This window comes from Elgaria multicarinata, chromosome 9 (assembly GCF_023053635.1).
Source record: "Elgaria multicarinata webbii isolate HBS135686 ecotype San Diego chromosome 9, rElgMul1.1.pri, whole genome shotgun sequence".
Lineage (NCBI taxonomy): Eukaryota > Metazoa > Chordata > Lepidosauria > Squamata > Anguidae > Elgaria > Elgaria multicarinata.
Genome location: NC_086179.1, coordinates 1,350,747 through 1,374,604, shown reverse-complemented (window position 1 = coordinate 1,374,604; position 23,858 = coordinate 1,350,747). Strand labels below are relative to the sequence as shown.

General features: G+C 52.4%; 1 protein-coding gene across 1 annotated transcript in view; it reads right to left on the bottom strand.

Moving 5' to 3' along the window:
• MAPK8IP2 (mitogen-activated protein kinase 8 interacting protein 2) overlaps nt 1–20,544 on the bottom strand; it is a 39,121-nt gene extending 18,577 nt beyond the window's left edge. Inside the window, exons 1-2 of the mRNA XM_063134445.1 lie at nt 20,423–20,544; nt 7,434–7,539 (exon numbers count right to left, since the gene is read on the bottom strand). Of these exons, the coding sequence (XP_062990515.1) occupies nt 7,434–7,539; nt 20,423–20,487 (171 nt within the window). The 5' untranslated portion in view covers nt 20,488–20,544. The remainder of the gene's footprint in view (nt 1–7,433; nt 7,540–20,422) is intronic.
• Between the last annotated feature and the right edge of the window lie 3,314 nt (nt 20,545–23,858).

The following is a 23,858-nucleotide window of genomic DNA, read 5'->3' as shown; positions in this document are numbered from 1 at the left end:
ATGGAACCAGTTACCTAGGGAGGTTGTGGCCTCTCCCACACTAGAGGCCTTCAAGAGGCAGCTGGACCACCATCTGTCAGGGATGCTTTAGGGTGGATTCCTGCATTGAGCAGGGGGTTGGACGTGATGGCCTTGTAGGCCCCTTCCAACTCTGCTATTCTATGATTCTATGTGCCTGCCTAGCCCTTTCCTCAACACCTGTGGAAGGGAGAACTCTGTGGCTTTATTCAAGGGGGCTTGCTCCATCCCTTCCTGCATGGCTTCCTGCCCTTCTGCCCCAGCAGCCCTGCAGAACTGAACCAGGCCAATGTCGAGAAGGAAGGCAGCCTGCATGGAAGTCTGACCTCTGCTCTTGGGGAGGAAAGTGGCAAACGTATCTTGGCTTGTAACTATGGTCAAGAAACCTGAATTGAATAATCACATAAGGAGCCAATTAATTGATGTGGATATGATGTGTGTAAAAGGGAATTTCATTCTGTGAGATTAGTCTATGCTCCAGGTGAAAGGTTAAGAACTGCCCCCAGCATTCCTTCATGGTGGATTCTAGGTGCATCTTAGACAAAGGAAAAACTTTCAGCCAATCAGTGTCGAATGTAAGCTGTGATGTATGAATTGTATGCACCTTACCTTGTATTGGCAATGTAACCTAGTTTGTTAACAGAGCACGGACCAGTAAAGTCCATTAAAGATAAGAGCACTGACCAATTATGTTACTAACAAGTGATGTAACCAGAGCCTATATATTCCAGAGGATCCCTTTGTTCGGGGAGCTCTTAATTTGCATTTCCCGCTGGAGCTCCAATGTTGCAACATTTACTAATAAACTTTAACTTGCATTCTCCAACCCGGTGTGTTTATTGGCAAAGTATACACTGAGGGAGCGGCCTGTCCAGCCCTCAGGTTTGAGGGCTAACAAATTGGCGAAGCCAGCCAGGAGAAGCTGCTCAGAAGGCCTAACCTTGGTTTTCCTCCCAACGGCTCCTGTTGTCTTGGAGATGAGGAAAAATGACGAGCGCGCACCAGAACACTTTTCTGGGGTCACATTCCTCCTGTCCAGCGTTCTGGGAGCTGGGGGGAGGAGTTCAAAGGTGTATGCTTGGAGAAGCAAGCTAAAATCTGATGGGAGAGAGAGACAGACAGAGAGAGAGAGATCTTCTGAAACGGGTAAGTTCCTTTTATTTCTGGATTAAAAAGGGCCCAAGGGAAAAGTGAAGGGGCAGTGGTAAACAGATCTCACTGTAGAACATACGCTTAGGTAGAACGGAAAAGTAGAGGAAAGGCCTCCCTGTTCTCCTTTTGTTGATTAAGGAAGAATCAAAGCGTTTAAACAGGAGATAGCGTAGACGCTAAGGTAGAGTACCTGAATTCAGAGAAGGAAATCTGAAAGCTGAGCAACACTGCCCTCCTGTCGGAAAAAATAATAGGAACTGCCCAATCGAAGGTCCCTCTGTCCACTCTGTTAAAATTGTATTTGAAGAAAAATTGGAATGAAATGGTGTATGTAAGTGTTTTCATGTCTTTGTTTCGTGATGAATCAGCTCAAATGCCTTGTGGCTTGTGTGGGGGAGGGAAAGTGATGGTTTTGCATAGCGTGTGTGATGGTATTTTGGTGACGAGGTTTGCCTAAGCTTAGGAGGGGGGAAATGTGGTATTCTAGGTGCCCCCTTTGGCTCCTGTGATGCAGACACACACACACACACACACACCCCTCAATGTGCAGCTCAGGTGCTTGATGTGAACCATGCAGCACCACAGAGGCAGGGAGAAGAGGGGGTCAAATCACTTACTGGATTCCTCTTCAGGTGCCTCTAACCAAGAGGATGGGTTAGAAGAGCAATTAGACAATAGGCAAGGAATCACCGAAAGCAGAGGAAAAGTTACACCCCCCCAGCGCCCAGAGTGCGAAGTGAAGACAAAAGGCACGCAAGTGATGAACGTTAGCCAGTCAATTGAAGTTGCATACAAAGTGTTTTCAAATCGTGAGTAAGCAAAAGAGAGAAAAGAAGATAAACGTGTGCAGAGACAGGAGTCATTGCCAGCAGCAGCAATTGTAGAAAGAGAAAGAGGATGTGAGAATGGCAGAACGTGTAGAAGAAAGGAAGGGGGAGAAGACATCCCCCCACCCTGTGAGAAGAGAAGTTAGAGAAAGCCCACCCTGTGGCCAGAGAGAAGAAGAAAAGACAAAGAAAAGGATGCTGTGCTAAGCCCTTGAAGCAAGCCTTAACTATGAGCCCCAGGCCAGATGTTCAAGCCTTGCTGAGCGCTTTGGTAGAAGATGAGAGAGTGAAGAAGTAGCCAAGTAGCAGAAAGAGAGAAGAATGGAGTGAATGTAAGAAAAAAAAAAAAACCAGAGAGAAAGAAGAGAACGAGAGTGCGCCATCTGCAGGCAGAAAAAGCCATTATGTTGATGCTAAGAAAAAGTTTCAGCAAAAGAAGTTTGGAAAGCCCAGATGCATTTACAGTTAAAGCCAGCAGAAGAGCTGTGCCAAATCACCAGCTTAGAAGAAGCCTTCGAAGAGCCCCAGCAGGAACTCAAAGAGAAGCTGCAAGACAGCAAGTGAGAACACAACAAAGCCCCTGGCCCTTCTAAAACCCAACTGGCTGGGACAAAGACCTACATCGAGAGATTGCTGGGCCACCCCAGTCAAAGTAGAACTGAAAGCTATTGTAAAGCAGTTTCTGTTGTATAGACTGCTTCATGAATGCCAATCTCCACTTAACACCCTGAATCCAGCTACTCGTGGAGCAAGAAGAAAGATTGCAACATGATTGCATCCAGATCATTAAAAGTGTTTATGCCAGCAGGCCTGATCTCAAAGATGCCCCGCTGCCCAATGCAGATGTAGAGTTTTATACTGATGGGAGCAGCTTCATGGAAAATGGAATCCAGAAATCGGGATATGCAGTGGTCACTTTGTGGGACACAATAGAAGCAAAATCTCTGCCTCCCAACACCTCTACACATAAAGCAGAACCTATAGCTCTTACCAGAGCTCTTCAGTTAGCAGATGCCAGCAAAAGCCCTGTGAAGCATGGGACAGAAATCTTGAACTTGCTTGAAGCTGTCACCAAACCAACTCAAGTAGCAGTGGTGCATTGTAAAGCCCACCAGAAGGATGACAGTGAGGTCACCAAAGGGAACCGGAGAGCTGACGCAGCGGCAAGAAAGCAGCCCAAAGAAGAACCAAAGAAGTCCCAGTGTTGGCCCTTGTGCCCCAAGTGAAGTTACCAGAAGAACCACCAGAGTATACAACCAAAGAAAATCAGCTTGCAGAGAAGCTGAGAGCCGTGGAAAAGAAAGATAGATAGTAGATCTAACCAAGAAGAACATCTGTTGGTGCCAAAGCTAATTCTCAGACCTGTGAATCCAAGAATACCATCAGAGCACCCACCTGAGAGCAGATGCCATGGCCCAAGGTCTCCTGAGAGTCATAGTGAGACCCAAGATGCAGAAGATTGCCGATCAGATAGTACAGAAGATGGCCTGTCTGTTGTACTAACAATCCCAAAGTTTCTCCAAAGCCCCCTCCCAGGGCAGGGAGACCTAGACTCTTAGCTGATGAAATCGTGGCAAGTGGACTTTCTCCGGAGTCCCCAAGAAAAGACACTTGAAATACCTGTTGGTATTTGTAGATACTTTAACCAGATGGACAGAAGCCTTGAAAAGACAGTTAGCAAAAAATCTGTCAAGAGACTTACTTAAAATAGCCAGAAGCTTTACCCCTTGCTTTATTTAGAGTTCACATTGCCCCTAGAGCTAAATTGGGAGTTAGCCCATTTGAATTAAATGTATAGAAAACCCTATCCTCAGAGTCCAGTGGTGGTGCATGGGAGTCAAATGAATGTAAAGAGGGTAGTGTGGGTCAAAAGTTATTTGCACTCTCTCTCGGCTGTGTTGTTTTCTCTCCACAGATATCTCCACAAGTGACTTCCCTTGCTGTTGGACACTCCAGTCCATAAGTTCCAGATTAGAGATGAGGTCCTGATCCAAACATGGAGAGACGAGCATCTACAGCCTAAGTAGAGAGGGCCTTACTTAGTGATCCTCACCACACATGCAGCAAAAAGGTCCAGGGAGTAAAAGCATAGATTTATTATATTAGAATAAAAGCAGTTCCAGACACTCAGCCCAGAGGAAAAGAGGGTAAGAGTGCCACTCCGGAAGCTGGCACAAAAACAGGACAACATTGGACAGTTGAACCAATAGAAGGACTAAAGTTCTTGTTCAAAAAGCAATAATGATGTAGAAAGTAACTGTTCTCCTCTGCCTAATGGGAGCAGGAGAATAGTTGTCAAAGTGGTCTGTAACTGGACAAAGTGGACTGATGAAGAAATTTGAATCACACCAAAATGTGTGGGTACACATTGCTCAGCAGATAGTGAATACATCTCACTTCTGTTTGAAAGGGGGGACCTTGCACAATAGGCAGACTCACTATATGGCTACCAAACAAGCCTCAGCTTCGCCCCCAACCAACCACACCATTCCATCGCCAAAAGCGGGGTGTGGTTTTGGATGAGTCATGTGACAGCAACATACATTTACTGAGTAAAGCAGAAACAGTATCTCTGGCCGTGTCACTGGTGGGCGTCCCAGGCTTGGCTGTAGCCGACAGCATGCAGTTAAATAAAGTAGCCTGTGCCCTGGCAAAAAGTCTGAACTACACATCACAAGCCATTGCAGCTCTAAGTGCAGACATACAAAGGATAAGAGCTGCAACCCTGCAAAATCGAGCAGCCATCGATTATTTGTTGCTAAGACACAACCATGGGGGTGAAGAATTCGAAGAGATGTGTTGTTTTAATTTGTCTGACAATTCACAGTTGATAGAGTCAAAGGTGCGGAAATTACACGATATTGTGTCACACATTACACAAGATCAAGGACTTGATTTCTCATGGCTCACCTCTTGGCTTCCTAATTTCTCATGGTTAAAGCAACTTTTTGTCTTCCTTATAGCTTTTATATGTATCTTTCTTATGATCTGTTGTGGAGTACAATGTGTGCCTATCTGTTGTAGTGTCTTTAAAAATATGATGCCAGCCTCATCTAACCGTGTATTGCTTGCAATACCAGCTACCCAGGACCCAATTCAGAAGAACAAAGAAGACGCGAAGAAATTCCTAGAGATGCAAAATATGGTCAAGGGATATAAGTCTGTTTTGTAAAAAAAACATATATACCTTGAAGGGGGGATTTGATGTGTGTAAAAGGGAATTTCATTCTGTGAGATTAGTCTATGCTCCAGGTGAAAGGTTAAGAACTGCCCCCAGCATTCCTTCATGGTGGATTCTAGGTGCATCTTAGACAAAGGAAAAACTTTCAGCCAATCAGTGTCGAATGTAAGCTGTGATGTATGAATTGTATGCACCTTACCTTGTATTGGCAATGTAACCTAGTTTGTTAACAGAGCACGGACCAGTAAAGTCCATTAAAGATAAGAGCACTGACCAATTATGTTACTAACAAGTGATGTAACCAGAGCCTATATATTCCAGAGGATCCCTTTGTTCGGGGAGCTCTTAATTTGCATTTCCCGCTGGAGCTCCAATGTTGCAACATTTACTAATAAACTTTAACTTGCATTCTCCAACCCGGTGTGTTTATTGGCAAAGTATACACTGAGGGAGCGGCCTGTCCAGCCCTCAGGTTTGAGGGCTAACAGATACAATTTGCCGATGCGTAAAGCCAAGGGTTCTGATGAAAAACAAACTCGTGGCCTTGATTCTTGCTCCAAGAGGCCGCTAGGGTGCCCCCCCACCCCCCGGTTGCAGAAGCCAAGCTCTCACTGCCACTTGAACGCAGCAGCGAATGGCTCGCCCCCCCCCCCATCACACTGCTGCAACTGTGACCACGGAACATCCTAGCTGGGCAGCAGGAGCAGACCAAGCTAAGCTCCCCCAACCCAGTACCCTGCTTCCAACAGTGGCCAGCCGAGAACCAGGATGCTGCAAGGACTCTGGAGGAAAAACCTGAAGGTGCGTTGCCATCAGCAGTATAGCAGCGGGGAGAGGGCGAAGCAAGAGAAGCCGTCCTCGCGGGAATCCACACTGCTGTAACTTAGGGAAGGCAGGGCTACTCTCACACCAGGAAGCACCAGGCTCATCTCGCAGGCTGATGCCACCCTGGGGCTCCGCGCTGGGCACCCCCTCCTCAAGCGCAGGGAGGGCTCACGGTCCTCAGAGAGGGTTCCTGCTGCCCGTTCCTCTTGCTACACCCGGTTCTGAGCCAGGAAGTGCTGAGTCGACTGAAAGGGTGGGGTGCGTGGAGGGAGGGAGGGAGGGAGCTGGCAGAAAGCTCATCCTTGACGCAGCAGGGCGCAGGGGCTGACTCAGCAACGTCCCCCAGGTGACGGCCACCGGCTGGGTCAGCTGAAGGTGGCTGAGCCATCCAGCCAGGGTCGTGTTTGGGGCCAGGGGAAGGGAGAGACACTTCCGCCATCCCTACACTGCCTTAACTTTGCAGTGCCAGAGGAGGGAGCTGGACAGCCATCTGTCAGGGATGCTTTAAGGTGGGTTCCTGTTTGAGCAGGGGGTTGGACTCGATGGCCTTGGAGGCCCCTTCCAACTCTATGATTCTATGAGAGCATGCAGGCTGCCTCACTCTGGACCGTGAGACAGGAAATTGACTTCATTGATGCCTGCCCCCCCTCCGCACTCGTACCCGCCCTGATCAAGGCCCTTGGGGCCGATCTCTGCTCTGCTTCCCTGGACCTTTAAGAGCAGCTGAGTAATGAAGCAAGGGGAGCGTTCCATGCCCCCACGTCTCCGTTCCAGGAAAAGCCTCCCCAGCTAAATTGCTGCATGTCTTACAGGAGCAGAGCTGGGGGAAAAGGCAGCAGCAGCAACCCAGCATCGGAGTCGTTGAGTGGCCGCTGGCAGGTTGCCCTCCGACTCTCAGGGACAGGTTTTCCCTCTGTAAAATGGAGCTTATGGTGACCTTCCTCGGGGCCGAACTCCATGGCTTCAACATGTGGCTTAACATCAGGTGCGTCTCTCCACCCCCCCCACCCCCACCCCGGTGGAAATCGTAGCTGCAAAGGAGCCCACCTGACCTGAGAGGCATTTTGGCCCTGAGGCCCACGGTGAGGGGGCAGTTCTTTTGCAAAGTACGTGCTTCGCCACATCAATTGTCCTCAACCAATTGACATCCCTTTACTGCGTTTTTAATGCTGGCAGTTTTATTATTCTTACAGATAAAAATGTGTTGTTATTTATCTCAGGGCTTCAGGACACCAACATTTTTGACGAAAGTAAAAGAAAAATATAGGAGATAAGGAATTAACAGCAATGAAAAAGCAGAATAGTGGATTGTGCGTGGTTCCCACAGAGCTGGGATCTCCGGCGATTTCCCTGGGGCTTCCAGAGTGAAGAGAGGGCCAACCACGGGTCTTTTCCACCCCCCTCCATGCCCCCTCTCCAGCCTCTCTCACCTTCTCATAGTGGTCTGAGTCATAGTTCAGGCCGATGCCACAGTCATCCGTGATTTCAGACAAATCCTCGTCATCGAACTCCTCCAGGCTGATGTCCTGAGGGGCCCTGGAGCACAAAGCATCAAAAGGAGGCATGAAGGGGGGGGCGAGGGCACACATGTGTGAGAGAGGCCGTGCGCACAAGGGTCACACCTTCTAAACCTATTTGCACCCCCCTGCCCTGCCAATGAGCAGAATATAGAAGGTGGTGGAGGAGGAGAGATGGGGTTCAAAGCTATTTTCTCTTGCTGGCAAAGGGCAGGATGGGGTGGAATAAACTCCTAGCTCAGAGACACTCGGGTGGGGGTGGGGTGGGAGTCAGTTCCCCTATTACATAAAAAATTAAGTCCAAAAAGGAGCCCAGCTGGACTGAAAAAACACCTTTCATGGCATTTTGGAATGGTCAAAGAACCAGAAGGGCCCCATTCAGGGCTTGGCCTCTTCGCTCTCAACCTCAAGCCCCGTCCTATCCGCTTCCAGCTCAGTTTGCCTCCTCCCTCCGCAGCCACGCTCTGCTCCCAGGGCACAGCAAGCAAGAGGGGGCTGCTGGTCCCTCAAGAAAAGGCGGCACCTCTCCCTTCTGCATCAGTTTGCCTGGAGTGCAACTGCAGCCGGGTTTGCTTGATTGTCCCAGTGAGAAGATCGGCCTAACACGAGGAGGGGGGGGCTCTACTCCCCTTTGCCCTCCCCCTCTTCTGGGGTCCCTAGAGACCATTCTTTGCACACAAGTGGTGGTGCACCACACAGAGCATTCTCCCCCATTCATCCCTTGGGGTTGCCCGTCAGGCCAGGGTGATGTCCCATTGTGCAAAGGGCTTGTTGGTTTTACCCTTATTCCTTCCACCCAAGATCAGACATGCGTGTCTTTAAGAAGAAAGGAGGCTTTGGGCAGTGTTGGGAGAAGCAGCATTTGCCAAGAGTTCTCCCTTTTAGGCCGCTATTAAAGCCACAGGAGCACCCACCCTGGACAAAATCTTGTGGGACTATGGGTGGGTCGTCGTCGCCCCCCCCCACAGGCCCTAAGGCAGCCTTCCTCAACCTGGGGCGCTCCAGATGTGTTGGACAACAACTCCCAGAATGCCCCAGCCAGCTGGCTGGGGCATTCTGAGGGATGCAGTCCAACACATCTGGAGCGCCCCAGGTTGAGGAAGGCTGCCCTAAGGGGAGACCTTGATATAAATCCCAGGCTGAGGGCCTGATCCAGCAATGCAAGAGTTAAGGGACCTGATGAGAACATTGTTGTTATGGAAACCAGCCTGTCAAAGGCAAGAAATCCCAGGCTAATCCGTACATTCAAATCATGTCCCCATGATAGAAAGCTGAGGAATGCAGCAGAGATCCCCCCTTTGCCCGCCCTTCCCCTGCTGCCACCCCCCGCCCCGCCACAGCTCATGTCTACATTGCCAGGTGGACATTTCCACAGTCAGAGAGACCCTGGTCCTTCACCCCCACCCCCACCGGCCTGGAAAGGTGCAGGTCCATCCTGGACAGAGACTCCAGTTAAAGTAGCACAGGAGGGGTGGGGCAGTGCCCCCCCTTTTTTCCTCCAGAGACATTGGCGGCCCGTTGTCTGCCAGAAGCAAAAAGAGAGGCCCAGATGGACCAGATGGATCGGTGTCAGGCAGCCGGTGTCATCGGTCCAACGGCTGTTCTCCAGCCCATCTTCTCTGAGGAGTCCTCTCACCCATGCGCCACATCCCTCAGCCTACATAAGCAGCCTCCTCTCCCAATAGCCCTGCCTTCCATGCAGAGACCTGGAGAGAAATATTGGCTTGGGAGGACAATCCTTAGGACCCCCTCTTCTCCCTGCCCCCCCCCACTTCACTGCGTTGGGGAAAAGAACCGGGAAGAGCCCAGCTGTGCCACTCCGCCTTGCAGGCAAAACAGCTGCACTCAAGCTGCCTTTGTTTTCCTTTCCTTTTCTTCTTTGAAAGTATTCTTGTTTCATTTGCTGTGATTTATCATTACTATGATCACCATTGCAACTTCAGAGTACGTATTGCTCTGCAGAGCAACACAAGCAAGAGACAGGATCCTGCCCCAGGAAGCTTACAATCTAAATGACCATCACACACACCCTCCCCTTACCATTCCTAATACAAATTAAGAACATCAGAAGTCCATGCTGGATCAGAGTGTGGGTCCATCTAGTCCAGTACTCTGTTCACACAGTGTCCCACCAGTTGCTGACCAGGGACCAACAAAGCAGGAGATGGTGCAACAGCACCCTCCCACCCATGTTCCCCAGCAACTAGTGCACACAGGCTTACTGCCTTCGAATACTGGAGATAGCACACAACCATCAGGGCTAGTAGCCATGGATAGCCTTCGCCTCCAGGAATTTTCCCACCCACCCCTTTTAAAGCCATCCGAATTGGTGGCCATCACTACATCTTGTGGTAGTGAGTTCCATAGTTTAACCCTGGACTGTGTGAAGAAGTCCTTCCTTTTATCTGTCCTGAAACTCCTGCCAATCAGCTTCGTGGGATGACCCCAATGGGTTCTAGTTTTTTGAGATAAGGAGAAAAATGTCTCCCTGTCCACATTCTCCACACTTACATTTCTTTCCTGTTGTATCTTAAAACCACTGCTCTGATCTCACCCTTCTCCATATTTCACAGAAAAGGCCCTCTTAAGCAGGCCTGCCAAGGCCCGGGCTTTCTGTATCACCCGGGCTCATTCCCATGCCTTTCAGTTAAACATTTTCACTGTAGTAAGGTTTCCCCCCCCCTCCAAATACATATGCACACACTCACTTTCCATCAGCCTTCCCCAAACTGACGTCCTTCAGATTTTTGGATGACAATTCCCAGCATATCTGACCACTGGCTGTGCTGACTGAGGCTGATGGGAATTGAAGTCCAAAACATTCTGGAGATGAACCAGGTTAGGGAAAGCTGTTTTACGTGACCCAGAACCACTTGGAACGCAGGTGTCACACGTGCCACTCTGCCCTCTGCTGCGCATACTGGCAGGGCTGAATGCAGGCCCTGGCTCGAAAGGGCCACCAGCATGGTGGGCAGGGCTAGAACCGGCCCTTCCACTAGGCAGAACCAGGCAGCTGCCTCAGGTGCCCCCTGCTGGGGGTGGGGGCAGGGAGCAGTGTGTGTGTGTGTGTGTGTGTGTGTGTGTGTGTGTGTGTGTGTGCGCGCGTGCGCTGCAGGACAGAGTGATGGGAGCCTCACGGCCCACCCTCTGCACCTCCTAAACTAGCCTGCTGCCCTCAGTTGCAATGGAGGCCACCACCCAGGTCCAAATAAGAGTCATCCGACCGTCCGCTGCTTTGCTACATGGAACTGGGGGACACCCTCTTGCAGGCTGCAAAATGTCTCAGGATGAGCCTGGGCACGGAAAGTTGTGAAACTGGTGGGAGAGGACAGATGAGCCCTGAGCAAAACAGCCCAGTTCCCTCCGTCTCCTTCGGTGTTTGCTTCCACTTTTGAAATATTTTGAAAGTGCCGACCCATCCTCTGAGCCAAAGGTCCCAAAGTCAAATGTACCCGTTTGGGATCGAGGAAAGACGTTGCTCCTCAAATGTGGACAAAACCACGTCTCCCTTCCACGGTCGTTCGCTCACCTGCCATCAGCCCGGTACATCCATCCAGTCAGCTCACTCACACCCCAAGCACTCGATTCGGCAGAGGTTATCACCGGGGAAGCGTCTGGCCAACGGGACACATGCCAGATCCCATCTGCCTTCTTTTATCGATTCCTTGGGGCCCCTGTGGTTATCCTGTCCCATCTAAAAAAGCTTGCAGAGTTTTACAGCCTCTTGAAAAATAACAGCATTCACCTGCAGCATTGATGGTCAGCATCATAATTTAAGCTGAGACTCAGTCCTTGAAGATGTTTTCAATGCCAGAGTGAACACTGGGGAAGATGACCCAATTACAAAGCAGAGCATGACTGAGCATGTGCAGAGAAAATGTGGCTCACCACTGAGTAACGAACCGCTGCCTATCACCATGCATCCAGGGTTAGGGAGCACAGCGGTGAGGTTTGAGCCTCTCTCTCTCTCTCTCTCTCTCTCTCTCTCTCTCTCTCTCTCTCTCTCTCTCTCTCCACCCCCCCAGCTTCACGTCCCATCCTTCTGCAGCCATTTTCTCCAGTCAAACGAAAGGACAAAATGAGAAAATTCTCCTGTGACCTGCCCAGAAGAGTGCAAAAGGAATAAAAATGCACGCGTACACACACACAGTTTCCAGAGGCTGGGCACAGGACTCCAGACAAAGTGCTCCCTGGGCTGAGTTGGGCATGACTCCCAATTCCCAGATATGGCACACCCATTAAGGAGACCCAAAATGTTGCCAGTCCATTCATGCCAAAACAGCCCCTTCCTCTAGCTGCCAATGGCCGGGCTGCTGCCTGGGGAATAGGCTGGATGGTGCAGCAGAAAGGGGGGGAAATCTTTTGAGGTTGCTAAGATACAACAACACCTGTGGCCATGCCACAGCCCACGTCTCTAGCAAAATCCGACCCTTTGTAAGACACTCTCCCTGTCTGAAGAGTGCAGGAGGGGCAGGCAGATGGGGAAGAGATGCCAAAGCAGGTGAAACCACTTGAGAGAGAGAGAAGAGAAGTTCATTTCTTCTGGCAGCTGTGTGAGACTGGTCTTTTGACAAGGTTAAGACTAGTTGAGAACAATGAATCTGATCCCAGGAAAAATCCAAGCTCTCCTCCAGGTCTGAGGACGGGATGCCTCAGGTCCCAATGGGGGGGGGAGCTTTGAAAAAGGCGCTGCAAAAGGTCAAAACCCTTGTAGGAGACTCAAGCGTGTCAGTACCTGCCTAGCTCTTGAGTTTCTGGACTGGCCAAGTCATCTTTGCTGCTTTCTAATATTATGAATTTGGCTTCGTCGTATATTTGTTTAGATCATGCACGCACCTATTTAGCAACATGGAACGTTGCCTTATACCAGCCTTCCTCAACCTGGGGCGCTCCAGATGTGTTGGACTGCAACTCCCAGAATGCCCCAGCCAGCTGGCTGGGGCATTCTGGGAGATGCAGTCCAACACATCTGGAGTGTCCCAGGTTGAGGAAGGCTGGCTGGAGCTAGCTGGCTGGGGCATTCTGGGAGATGCAGTCCAACACATCTGGAGTGCCCCAGGTTGAGGAAGGCTGCCTTATACTGAACCAGACCTTTGGTCCACCTAAGCCAGTATTGTCAACAGGGACGGGCCCCGGCTCTCCAGGATTGCAGGCCATTTCCCCCAGCACTACCGAGAGACGCTGCACCTGGGGTCTGGCTTCAGCCTGCAAAGCAGGGCTTGTCCTTGAGCTGTGCCCCGTTAGTGCTGGGCAGTTGCAGCTCTTTGCATGTCTTTTGGGAACTGGAGTTGCTCCTTGACGTTCCAATGCGAATCACATACTTCTCTACACATGCATGTGTTTTCTCCTCTTCTGACCATGGGCTGCACTTTGGGTGGGCCTGATCGTAGAATCATGGAATAGAAAAGTTGGAAGGGGCCTACAAGGCCATCAAGTCCAACCCCCCTGCTTGTTGGTTTTTTTAAAAAAAGAAATCTAATGCTCAGTATGTGCACAGGGAGTTGCAAACCTCTTAGACAGGAATAATGCTCAGAGGGACAGATGTGCAAACAGATCAGGAAAAAAAAACATCAGAAAAGGAAAGGGTGGGAGACCCACACCAAGTGAAGCTTCTCTTGAGGAGGGCTGCCACATAGGTGGCCATGTCCACCACCTGGTTGAGAAAAAGAAAGTCCTGACGATAGAGAAAGCAGATAGCTGAGAGGAAGGGGAAAACAAGCAGGCGCAGGGCGGCATCCCCCTTGGGAGTGATTTCTGTGTGCTACGCGCTCTCCACCTCCCCCATGAAATCTCACTAGCAGCAGTTAACGCAGGGATGTTTCTATATTCCTGTCTGTACTACAGTGTTCCTAGCACTTGCAAAGTAGTGCCTGCATTTTGCTATCGTTTAAGCCAGGGGTCTTCGTATTTGCAGGGGATGATCATTGGGCATCATTTGGGTTTTCCATTCACATTCATATTCCTTCCCATTGTCTCCTACCTTTATATTTTTAAAATGCTTCTAAAACATTTTTGTTATTTGCACCTGATTTATATAAGCCCAGGCATACTGAGAGTCTACACCATGCTGGCTGGGAATTATGGGAGTTGTAGTCCAGCACATCTGTAGGGTACCAGGCTGGGGAAGCCTGGTGCGCACTTGGCAACCTGAACCCACATGAGATTTTAAAAATACACTCCGCCTGGTCACATTTAATTTATCCAAAATATTTCTTTCTATGCTGTTGTTCCTGGTGCTCAGAGCCACTCAGAAATCATAGAATCATAGAATAGCAGAGTTGGAAGGGACCTACAAGGCCATCGAGTCCAACCCCCTGCTCAATGCAGGAATCCACCCTAAAGCATCCCTGACAGATGGTGATCCTCTAGGGTGGGAGAGCCCACAACCTCCCTAGGGAATTGATTCCATTGTCGTACTGCTCTAACAGTCAGGAAGTTTTCCTGATGTCCAGCTGGAATCTGGCTTCCTTTATCTTGAGCCCATTATTCCGTGTCCTGCACTCTGGGAGGATCGAGAAGAGGTCCTGGCCCTCCTCTGTGTGACAACCTTTTAATGCTTTGAAGAGTGCTCTCATGTCTCCCCTCAATCTTCTCTTCTCCAGGCTAAACACAACATCAGTGGGCACCAGGGATGAATGTTGCATCACCTGGCTGGAGTTTAGCAAGCCTAAGGCCCAAGAAAGACCACCTGAGGACGCCATGAGAAGCACAGGAGGAACCACCTTAAGCCTGAGGCAGGCCGCTGCATTCTACTGCCCAGGTGCACCTCTCCAAGTGCTCAGGCAGAGAAAGTGGGTGGGTGGGTGGGTGGTGGCTTCCCCATCCCTGCTCCCTGAGATCCTTTACCCCCCCAAAGATCCCTTGTGCTGAAACCGGGGGCCTTCAGTGTGGTGGGCCCACGCTCTGCCCCTGACTGTGGTCCTTCAACAGGCGTTGCCTTTGCCTTAGTCCATCTGGCCCTGTGTCGTCCCATCCTGGTGCCTCTAAGATATTTTGGACTACAGCTCCATGCCTGACCATTTGCCATGCTAGTTGGATCTGATGGAGGTTGTAGTGAAAGGACAATGCAGGAATCCACCCTAAAGCATCCCTGACAGATGGTTGTCCAGCTGCCTCTTGAAGGCCTCTAGTGTGGGAGAGGCCACAACCTCACCAGGCAACTGATTCCATTGTCGTACTGCTCTAACAGTCAGGAAGTTTTGGACATCAGGAAAATGATACAGGCATTGGTAACCTCAAGATTGGATTACTGCAATGCGCTCTATGTGGGGCTGCCCTTGAAGCTGCTCCGGAAGCTGGAGCTAGTGCAGAATGCTGCAGCTCGGCTGTTGTCTGGAGCTGCCTCTTTCCAGCATGTAACTCCTCTGCTGAGGGAACTGCACTGGCTGCCTATTCGCTACCGGGCCAGGTTGAAGGTTCTTGTACTTGTGTACAAAGCCCTAAACAACTTGGGACCAGGATACCTGAGAGAGCGCCTTCTCCCTTACCAACCTGCCCGGTCACTGAGGTCATCCGAGGGCCTGCTCCTGGTGGTTCCACATAGACCCATCCTCCGATTGGAGTCCACCAAGGGAAGAGCCTTCAGCGTGGTGGCCCCCCTCCTGTGGAACTCCCTGCCTCTGGAGGTCAGGCAGGCGCCAACCTTGTACTCCTTTCGGTGCCTCCTGAAAACATCTTTATTCCAAGAAGCCTTTCTTTAACGTGCAGCCTTGGATTTCTGTTTTTGCTTGTTTTTAAATTTTGTTTTAACTGTTTTATTCTGTTTTTATTTTCATTTTACCTTGTACACCGCTCCGAAATTTTTCAATGGGGAGCGGTATATAAATATTCTAAATAAATAAATAAATAAATAAATGTTGGCTGGGATTTATGAGAGTTGCAGTTGCAACACATCTGGAGGTTGGAGACTGCTGCCCTAGAGGTAAGTTGGGGGTATATGGAATGAAGAGTGACTCAGCAGGAGCTCACCCCTTCCAAGGCGCAACAGCTCCTTGGCTCCTGCTCAATCAGGTCTGCTGAGCTGCCTCTTGGCGACCTTGTGCATGACATGCGCGCAACTCTTCTACCATCACATTCTACTCGTAGGGATTGCTTGCATTAAAACTGTTGCGTAGTTTTGTAAGAGTGCCAAGAACTCTGCTAGAACTCTCTGTGAGATCCCAGCCACCCCCGAGAGGACAGAAGCATTGTGCCATCAAACAGCGTCACAGCTGAGTGCAGGAAATCCATCACTACCACAAGACGTGGTGATGGCCACCAATTTGGATGGCTTTAAAGGGGGTTGGATAAATTCCTGGAGGAGGAGAAGGCCATCCATGGCTACTAGCCCTGATGGCTAGGTGCTACCTCCAGTATCTGAGGTGGTAAGCATGTGTGCACCAGTTGCTGGGAAACATGGGTGGGAGGGGGCTGTTGCATCATGTCCTGCCTTGTTGGTCCCTGGCCGCAGCTGGTTGGCCACTGTGGGAACAGAGTGCTGGAATAGATGGACCCTTGGTCTGATCCAGCCTCAGGGCTCTTCTGATGTTCTTATGTTAACCCAGAAATAAGTGGCAAAAAAGAAGCAAGAACAGATTCTTTGTAGACTATCTGGATCATGATAGCACTCTTCAAATACTTAAAAGGTTGTCACACAGAGGAGGGCCAGGATCTCTTCTCGGTCCTCCCAGAGTGCAGGACACGGAATAACGGGCTCAAGTTAAAGGAAGCCAGATTCCAGCTGGACATCAGGAAAAACTTCCTGACTGTTAGAGCAGTACGACAATGGAACCAGTTACCTAGGGAGGTGGTGGGCTCTCCCACACTAGAGGCCTTCAAGAGGCAGCTGGACAACCCTCTTTCAGGGATACTTTAGGGTGGATTCCTGCACTGAGCAGGGGGTTGGACTCGATGACCTTGTAGGCCCCTTCCAACTCTGCTATTCTATGATTCTATGATTCCATGAGGCAAGCACAGATGTCGATCAGGAGAAAGAATGAACCCATATTCCAGTTACTTCTGAGCTGAGGTAAATTCCTGGCCATGTAATACCTTGGGGAGTCCGGACATGCTTGAGGAGTCATAGAATCATAGCAGAGTTGGAAGGGGCCTCTAAGGCCATCGAGTCCAACCCCCTGCTCAATGCAGGGATCCACCTTAAAGTCCCCAGGGAAGGGGCATTATCCAGTGGTAGGAGGCACCAGCTTTGCATGCAGAAGGGCCCAAGTTCCACCCCCACTGGGGCTGGGAAAGAATCTTGGGCCCAAAAGCCTGGGGAGCTGTTGCCAAGGCAGGGCTTGATGGACCAGCAGCTGGACTTTGTACACTGGGAAGCTCCCTGTACTCTTAGGAGTCCGATGCAAACTCAACGACATCACAAGGAAAAGGGCACAACCGTAGAGGTGTGTGGCTGTGTTTGTATGTGTGTGTGCAGCTGTGTGTGTGTGTGCATATGCGTGCACATGTTGCATGGCTTCTGCAGATGGAGAGACTCAAGAGCCCTTTTGTGACATAGCTTTAAAAATGACTTCTAAAGGTTGCCCAAAGCGAGTCACTTGGCTTTCCTGGATCTGTGATGAAGGTAGAAGTTGGGGACGATTTCATGGGCTTTTGTTAGTAGATCCGGTGGGAAGGGTGGCACTGGCCATGTGCAGAAACAGAGAGGTGGGGGGCACTGTGACCCAGCCCAACTTAAAGAGATGGCAACTATTTGTGTGCTCCAACATAAGGTCGCATCCAAGATCACACCTCAACAGATGCAGCCTCTCCATGGGGCAAGGCAAGGCAGCCTTAGCAGAATGCAACACAGGCAGATCCGTCCCATGTGATGGGATCCATGGGGATGTTCTCCTGGGCAAGTCCCACGGAAATGAACAGAAGCCACACAAAAGCTACAATGGTTCAGGCCACTGGGGCAGGTGCGGGAGAACATCCAGGAGGATCGTGCCCCATGTTAAGGAGTGAGTGAAAGGGTTGATAGTGGTGCCGCTGCCTGGGTTTCCCACTGAAGAACCCATGGCACTGGGAGGACCTGCAGTTCCACGTGACACCGTGTCCCTTCTTACCCCTCTTGGTAGCCACTGCCTCCGAAGGGCCACTGCCACGCCAGCCTCTCTGGGCACCTTGAGTGTGCCCACGATGCCTCCTTTGCCTCCTCACCAGCAGGGCTCTTCCTGCGGATGCCGTCAGACCCCGGAGGGGCCTCAACTCTGCTACAGCCCTCACAGCTGCCTCAGATGGGTCTGCCTTGGGGCAAGCACAGGACCTCTGCACATGCTCCCACTCGGACTGCCAAAGCTGGCTGACAGCCTCTGCCACGGCTCCCCTGCCTGGATCCGAGGAGTCCCTCGTGCTCTCTGGGGCCGTGCATAAAAGAACCTGTGTTTACTCCTGGTCAGGCGCTCGCGAAAGGCCGCAGGTGGTGCAGCGCCCGGCACTCTGCACCTGCTCCCTCACCCTGCATGTCAGAGTAATCCTCCTGTTACTCCCAGCAGATTTCCCATCGTCCAGCTGTGGCGTGAAACAGCAGCCAAGTCTTGAACTGGGGTGGGGGGGCATAATAGTGTGTTTCCACCTTACACATCATTGGGGGCTTCTGTGGGGAGGCAGGAAAAAGCACATAGCGGGCGGGGGAGGATGCGCTGGGAAACTCAGCTGGGATAGATCTCTTTCTGGCATAAACCACTGTAAAACTCAGCCGAGTTCTCAAAGGAACCGGCCTAAAAATGCCCATTCCCAAGAAGGCCTGCCTCGACCCAGGATTTTTGACCCTGCCTGGCGATGGAGCTAAGGCAGAAAAGGAAGTGGAACTCGCTCCCTGAAAACCATGCCCTCTGCCACTGAACTACAGCTCTCCCTGCGTTGTCCCCACCATCATTCACCACTTGGCAGCTTTGCCACCTCAGCTATTTATCTGATGCCATCCTCAAATTGCACTTGGAAAGGGCCACGCAAAAAACAAAAACCACACACACACCCCAAACAAACCAGGCCAAGGACAAATTAAGCCTCCTTCCAAATTGGGGACATCCAATTCTCCTTAACTGAAATAAAAAAACCCAAACTGCTCAGATGTTAACTGCTCTCAATGGGAGTTCACGTGCCACGTGCCACGGCCCAGCTGCCTAGAGAGGACAATGGAATCAGTGACCTAGAGAGGTTGTGGGCTCTCCCACACTAGAGGCCTTCAGGAGGCAGCTGGACAACCATCTGTCAGGGATGCTTTAGGGTGGATTCCTGCATTGAGCCGGGGGTTGGACTGGATGGCCTTGTAGGCCCCTTCCAACTCTGCTCTTCTATGATTCTATGACAGAGCTGGGACTGCGCTCTGATACCAGGCAGAGTGAAAGACTCAGCCGGCATGACAGTCTCTCCCCTGAACACGGCCTGCAAGGAGAGCCACCAAATCACCCCCAGATGCTCCCTTTGCAGCCATGTGGGCCAACCTCCGGAGGCCCCCTTGTCAGCAGGAAGGGCGGAAAGAACGCTGCTGTGCCCCCCCCCTTCGCCACCTTCTCTTCTTTTCACTTCTTCACCTTGGTTTACCTGTGGCTGTTCCTCGAGCCCACTGGAGTTCACCAGTTCTGCAGCTGTTACCAGGGGTTACAAGAGGAACGTCTCGGTTCTCACCTGGGGAGGCAGCGGGCTCCCCACAGCATTTCTGCAGGGAGGTGGAACTGGATGAATACCCGGGCGGTGGGGGGACAGTGGCGGAGGGAACCAGCCTGGCAGCAGGAGGAGCCTCTCCCTGGCATCTTGCACTAATGTTTATCAGACACAGGGGCAGCAGCTAGGCCACGCTGAGGCTCAGCCCGCAGTCAGGGCCTCCCTTCTTGGTGCAACTCCCAGGTGAGCCCACCAGCAGCCACCTGCCCACGGAATCAGGTGTGGCGTGGGTCTGCATGGAGGCCTGGAAACTCGGGCAGCAGACATGCTGCTAGCCTGCTTGGCCTGCCTGCCCCCCCCCCCCAAAAGGGCAGCTGGAAAAAAGAGGAGAGCACCAAACCCATCTCCAGGACTCGTTTCTCTTTGTAAGGGAAGGGAAGGAAGGAAGGCAGCAAACCCAGGGTGGAGCAGGAGAGGGCTGTGGGCTGGCCAGAGGCTCCTGGGAGCCAATTCCCGGGTTGCAAGAGAGGGAGGCCAGGCCAGGCACATCTGCTGGGGTTGGCTGCGAACACCCACATTAAAGGATTGGATGAATGCAGGCGGGGGGGGGGAGGGCAGGGAGAAAGAATCCGAGGGCAGCTGCGAAGCTCTGCGTGGTGTTGATCCCAAGGACAGATGCGCATGGGGTGGGGGGAGATTGAGAGGAGGGGAGGAAGGCCTCCAGTGCAGCGATCCCGGTAGCCCCTAACAGCAAGGGAGGGGTCCACTGCAAATGGCTCCTTGTGAAAGCTGGCGGTGGCCCGGCTGCGTGTTCCAGAGATGGGGCCGTAACCATGTTCAAATAAGAGGTGGGAGGCAAGGGCCTCTCCGGGTTCCAGAGGGGCAGGGCAGCAGTCCCAGCACCAGCTCCCCAGAGGCAGGTGGAGGGAGGGAGGGAGGGAGACGGTCAGGAGGGGGGAAGAGATGGGGGGTCCGGCTTGGGGGGGGGGTTCCCTCGATCGGCCAGGGCCTTTGCTGCCTGCCAGGGCGGAGAGCTCCCCGTTTCTCCCCAGAGGGCACGGGGCCTGCCAGCAAGTCCTGGGCCGAGGCTGCGGGCCCGGGGCAGGAGGGGGGTCTCCGTCCCCTCCCCAGGACCCCTCCCCCCTCAGCCCCCGAGCCGGGCCTGCTTCATCCCGCCCCAGCACCGGCTTCGCGGGGCTTCTTCGGGAGCCCCCCCCCCTCACCCCGCTCCTCTTGTGCGGAGGGCAGCCCGCAGCCCCGGCGGCGGCGGCGGCGGCGGCTCCTTCTCCGTGCCGAGGCCCCGCGCGGCTCCTGCTTACCTGCAGCCGGGCGGGGAGAGCGAGTGGAAGGTGGAGAGCGAGAACATCTCCGCCCGATCCGCCATCTTCTCCGCGGCGGCGGCGGCGCAGCCGGACCGAGCTGGGGCTGAGGCTGGCGGCGGCGGCGGCGGCGGCGGAGGGGCCCGAGCTCCGGCGGCAGCAGAGGCGAGGCGGGGCGGGGCGGGGCGGGCGAGGCCGGGCTGGGTCGGGGCGGCGAGTCAGGGCGTCACTGCGGCGGCTGACCGGAGGCGCGGGCGGCGGGAGAAGGCGGAGGCGCGGCAGTAGCAGCAGCAGCGGCAGCAGCAGCCATCGCTTGGGGGGCGGCGGGCGGGCTCCGTCTGCCTCCCTCGCTCCCTCCCTCGCTCGCTCGCTCGCTCGCGCTCCCTCCGGCGAGGCCCAGTAAACAGCGGCGGGGCGGGGGCAGGCGGTCGGGCGGTCGGGCTGGGGCTGCGCCTCCCTCTGGCTGCGGAGAGGAGCGAGCGCGCGCGCGCGCAGCCGCGGCCCACCAGCCCGTCCGTCGGGGCTCTCGGCTCGGCTCGGCGGGGAGGGGGGGGAGGAGGAGGGGCGAGGCGGGCCGGGCCGGGCGAGGCGCCCCAGCGCCCCACCCCCTGATGCAGAGGCGGCGGCGGGCGCGGAGGGAGGGAGGGAAGGGGCAAAGCAGCCCGAGGAGCGGCGCCGCCGAGGCGCCCGGGACCAGCGGCGCTGCGTTAGGCTCGTCGGGGCGGGGGTCCCATCCCCATCCTGGGGCGCCGCGGGGAGGGCCTGACACGCGCCCCCGGGAGGCACGGCCCGGGCGACGCGTGGCGGGGAGCTGTCCGCCGGCGCTGGTGCTGAAGGGCGGCGCCGGGCGCTGTCCGCGGGCCCGGTGCTGAAGCGCAGAGAAAGGCGCTGTCCGGGGAAAGGACTCGTCTTTGCAGGCGCCCCCGAGCGCAGCCTCCTGCCGGGCCGGGCCCTCGGGTGGCCGGTGCGTGTGGGTGCGCGCGCGCGGGGGGGGGGGTCTCCAGCGGGAGGGGGCAGGAAGAAACGGGGGACGGGGAGCGCAAAAGATTTTCCCTGCCGGGAGAAGGCGATGGAGCCCTCCTGCCCCCTTCCTCAGCCCAGGAGAGGCAGGGATGGTGTGTGAGTGTGTGTGTGAGAGAGGGTGCATTGCTATAGGGATGCATCTGGGGACTATGGTGTACCCCTCAGGGCCGGGCTTCTTTCCAGCCCAAATGGCTCTGAATGGATCAAGGAGTCTGGTCAGGACTATGGCAAGGGGATCCCGCTCCCCCCCCCCCCAACACAAGAGGCCTTTACTGATGCTGACATCAGGCCTCCGATGAAATGCCCTGTGTGGGGGTCCCAGAGGCCTCAAACTCCCACCATCCCCCAGCCCACATTTCCTGGCTGCAAAAGTGTGGCTTGGGCCCCTGTGGAGCAGGTGCGTGCAATAAATCCAGGGCAAAGCACCAGCTGCCCTCCTCCCAGGGAAGCTCAGCCTGATAGGCTGCTCCGGGTGATATGACCGGCTGACATGCAGGGTGGCCTATCTGTGTCTTCTGCCAACCAGGCTTCTCGGCTGCAAAAACAGGTCTCATCACTGCCTCTATTGTTCCTGCATTTACAGTTTTACGTCCAATCATTACACATATCTGCTTTTCCACTTGTACGTTGCTCATATCGCACTGCTGACTCCGCATGTTTTCATCATTTCCTGCTAGATAAATCTTTCAAATTGATCTGGTCCTTCTCACTCTGGTCCTTTCTGGTTGGCAACACTGTCGCCCATACAGTCTTCCAATTACTGTTATGAATAACTTAGTAAAAAGTGTGGTCTTTTTTTAATAGGCAAGATAAAGTGGCTGATGCTTGTACATCGAGAGCCTTATCAGTAGCAGATCCTTGTACTTCAAGACCATGCACTGCATTGTTTTTTACCCTACCCTGTACCTGCTTACCCTACCCTGTGCCTGTTTGCATTCTCTTCCCCTCCTTATTGTTTTACTATGATTTTATTAGATTGTAAGCCTATGCGGCAGGTTCTTGCTATTTACTGTTTTACTCTGTACAGCACCATGTACATTGATGGTGCTATATAAAAAAATAAATAATAATAATAATAAACACCAGCCTCTCCATCTGATATGTCAGGTCTTAAAGCTAGCACAGGTAGGCTTTTACCTTTAATGAATTACCTGGAACCTGTGTTTCAGTCTTCCCCCAACCTGGTGCCCTCTAGATGCATTGGACTACCAATCCATATGGCTGTTGACCATGCTGGCCAGGAGGTTTTGTAGTTGGGGAACCCATTGTAGTCTAAGATTATTTTTCCTTGTAAAGATTTAATGTGATGGTTTGATTTATTTTTGGATAGTAGATAAAGCAATGACTGTACCTGGGTAATATAATTACATTTATTTTGTTTTAATTTTCCACTAAGAGTAAGTTGCTAGATCTCATGACTGCAGGCTCCACTGAATGCCCCCTCAGGCTCAGAAACTAGAACAGAAAAGACACAGACTATCAAATTTCTCTTGGAATGTAACCATCTCAGTAGGATGGTAGAGCACATGGTTTTGGCAATAATTTATTGTATTTTATATCATGTTTTTATACTGTTTGTTTTATACGTTGAATGTTTTTAATTTTTGTGAACTGCCCAGAGAGCTTCGGCTATCGGGCGGTATAAAAATGCAATAAATAAATAAATAAACACTGGCTCAAAAGAGCTAGAATTCAATTGTATTTTTTTCAGATTGCAGCCTTAAAGCTGCACACAGAATGTATTTCTTCCTACAAGTGTAGGGGAAGTGGCGTGTAGTACAGACTTCAGATTTTGAATCACGGACACCATCTTCCTTCTCATTCTGAAAATATCGTAGCACTTCAGCAGACCCCACTGGGAGACATGGAGGAATTTTCCTGACAAGGAGTACAGTTCGCCTCAGCTAGTTTGCTTGGGTCACCCAGATGGGCTTGGTGTAAATATTTTGGCACTCTGCCTTGTCTTTTCTCCTAGTCTTCATGGACTGCCCCACATGGAGAGAAGACCCTGCATGTAGAAGACCCTGCCTTGGGGCAAGTGTGTAGGTCATAGAATCATAGAATAGCAAAGTTGGAAGGGGCCTACAAGGCCATCGAGTCCAACCCCCTGCTCAATGCAGGAAGCCACCCTAAAGCATCCCTGACGGTTGTCCAGCTGCCTCTTGAAGGCCTCTAGTGTGGGAGAGCCCACAACCTCCCTAGGTAACGGATTCCATTGTCGCACTGCTGTAACAGTCAGGAAGTTTTTCCTGATGTCCAGCTGAAATCTGGCTTCCTTTAACTTCAGCCCGTTATTCCGTGTCCTGCACTCTGGGAGGATCGAGAAGAGATCCTGGCCCTCCTCTGTGTGACAACTTTTTAAGTATTTGAAGAGTGCTATCATGTCTCCCCTCAATCTTCTCTTCTCCAGGCT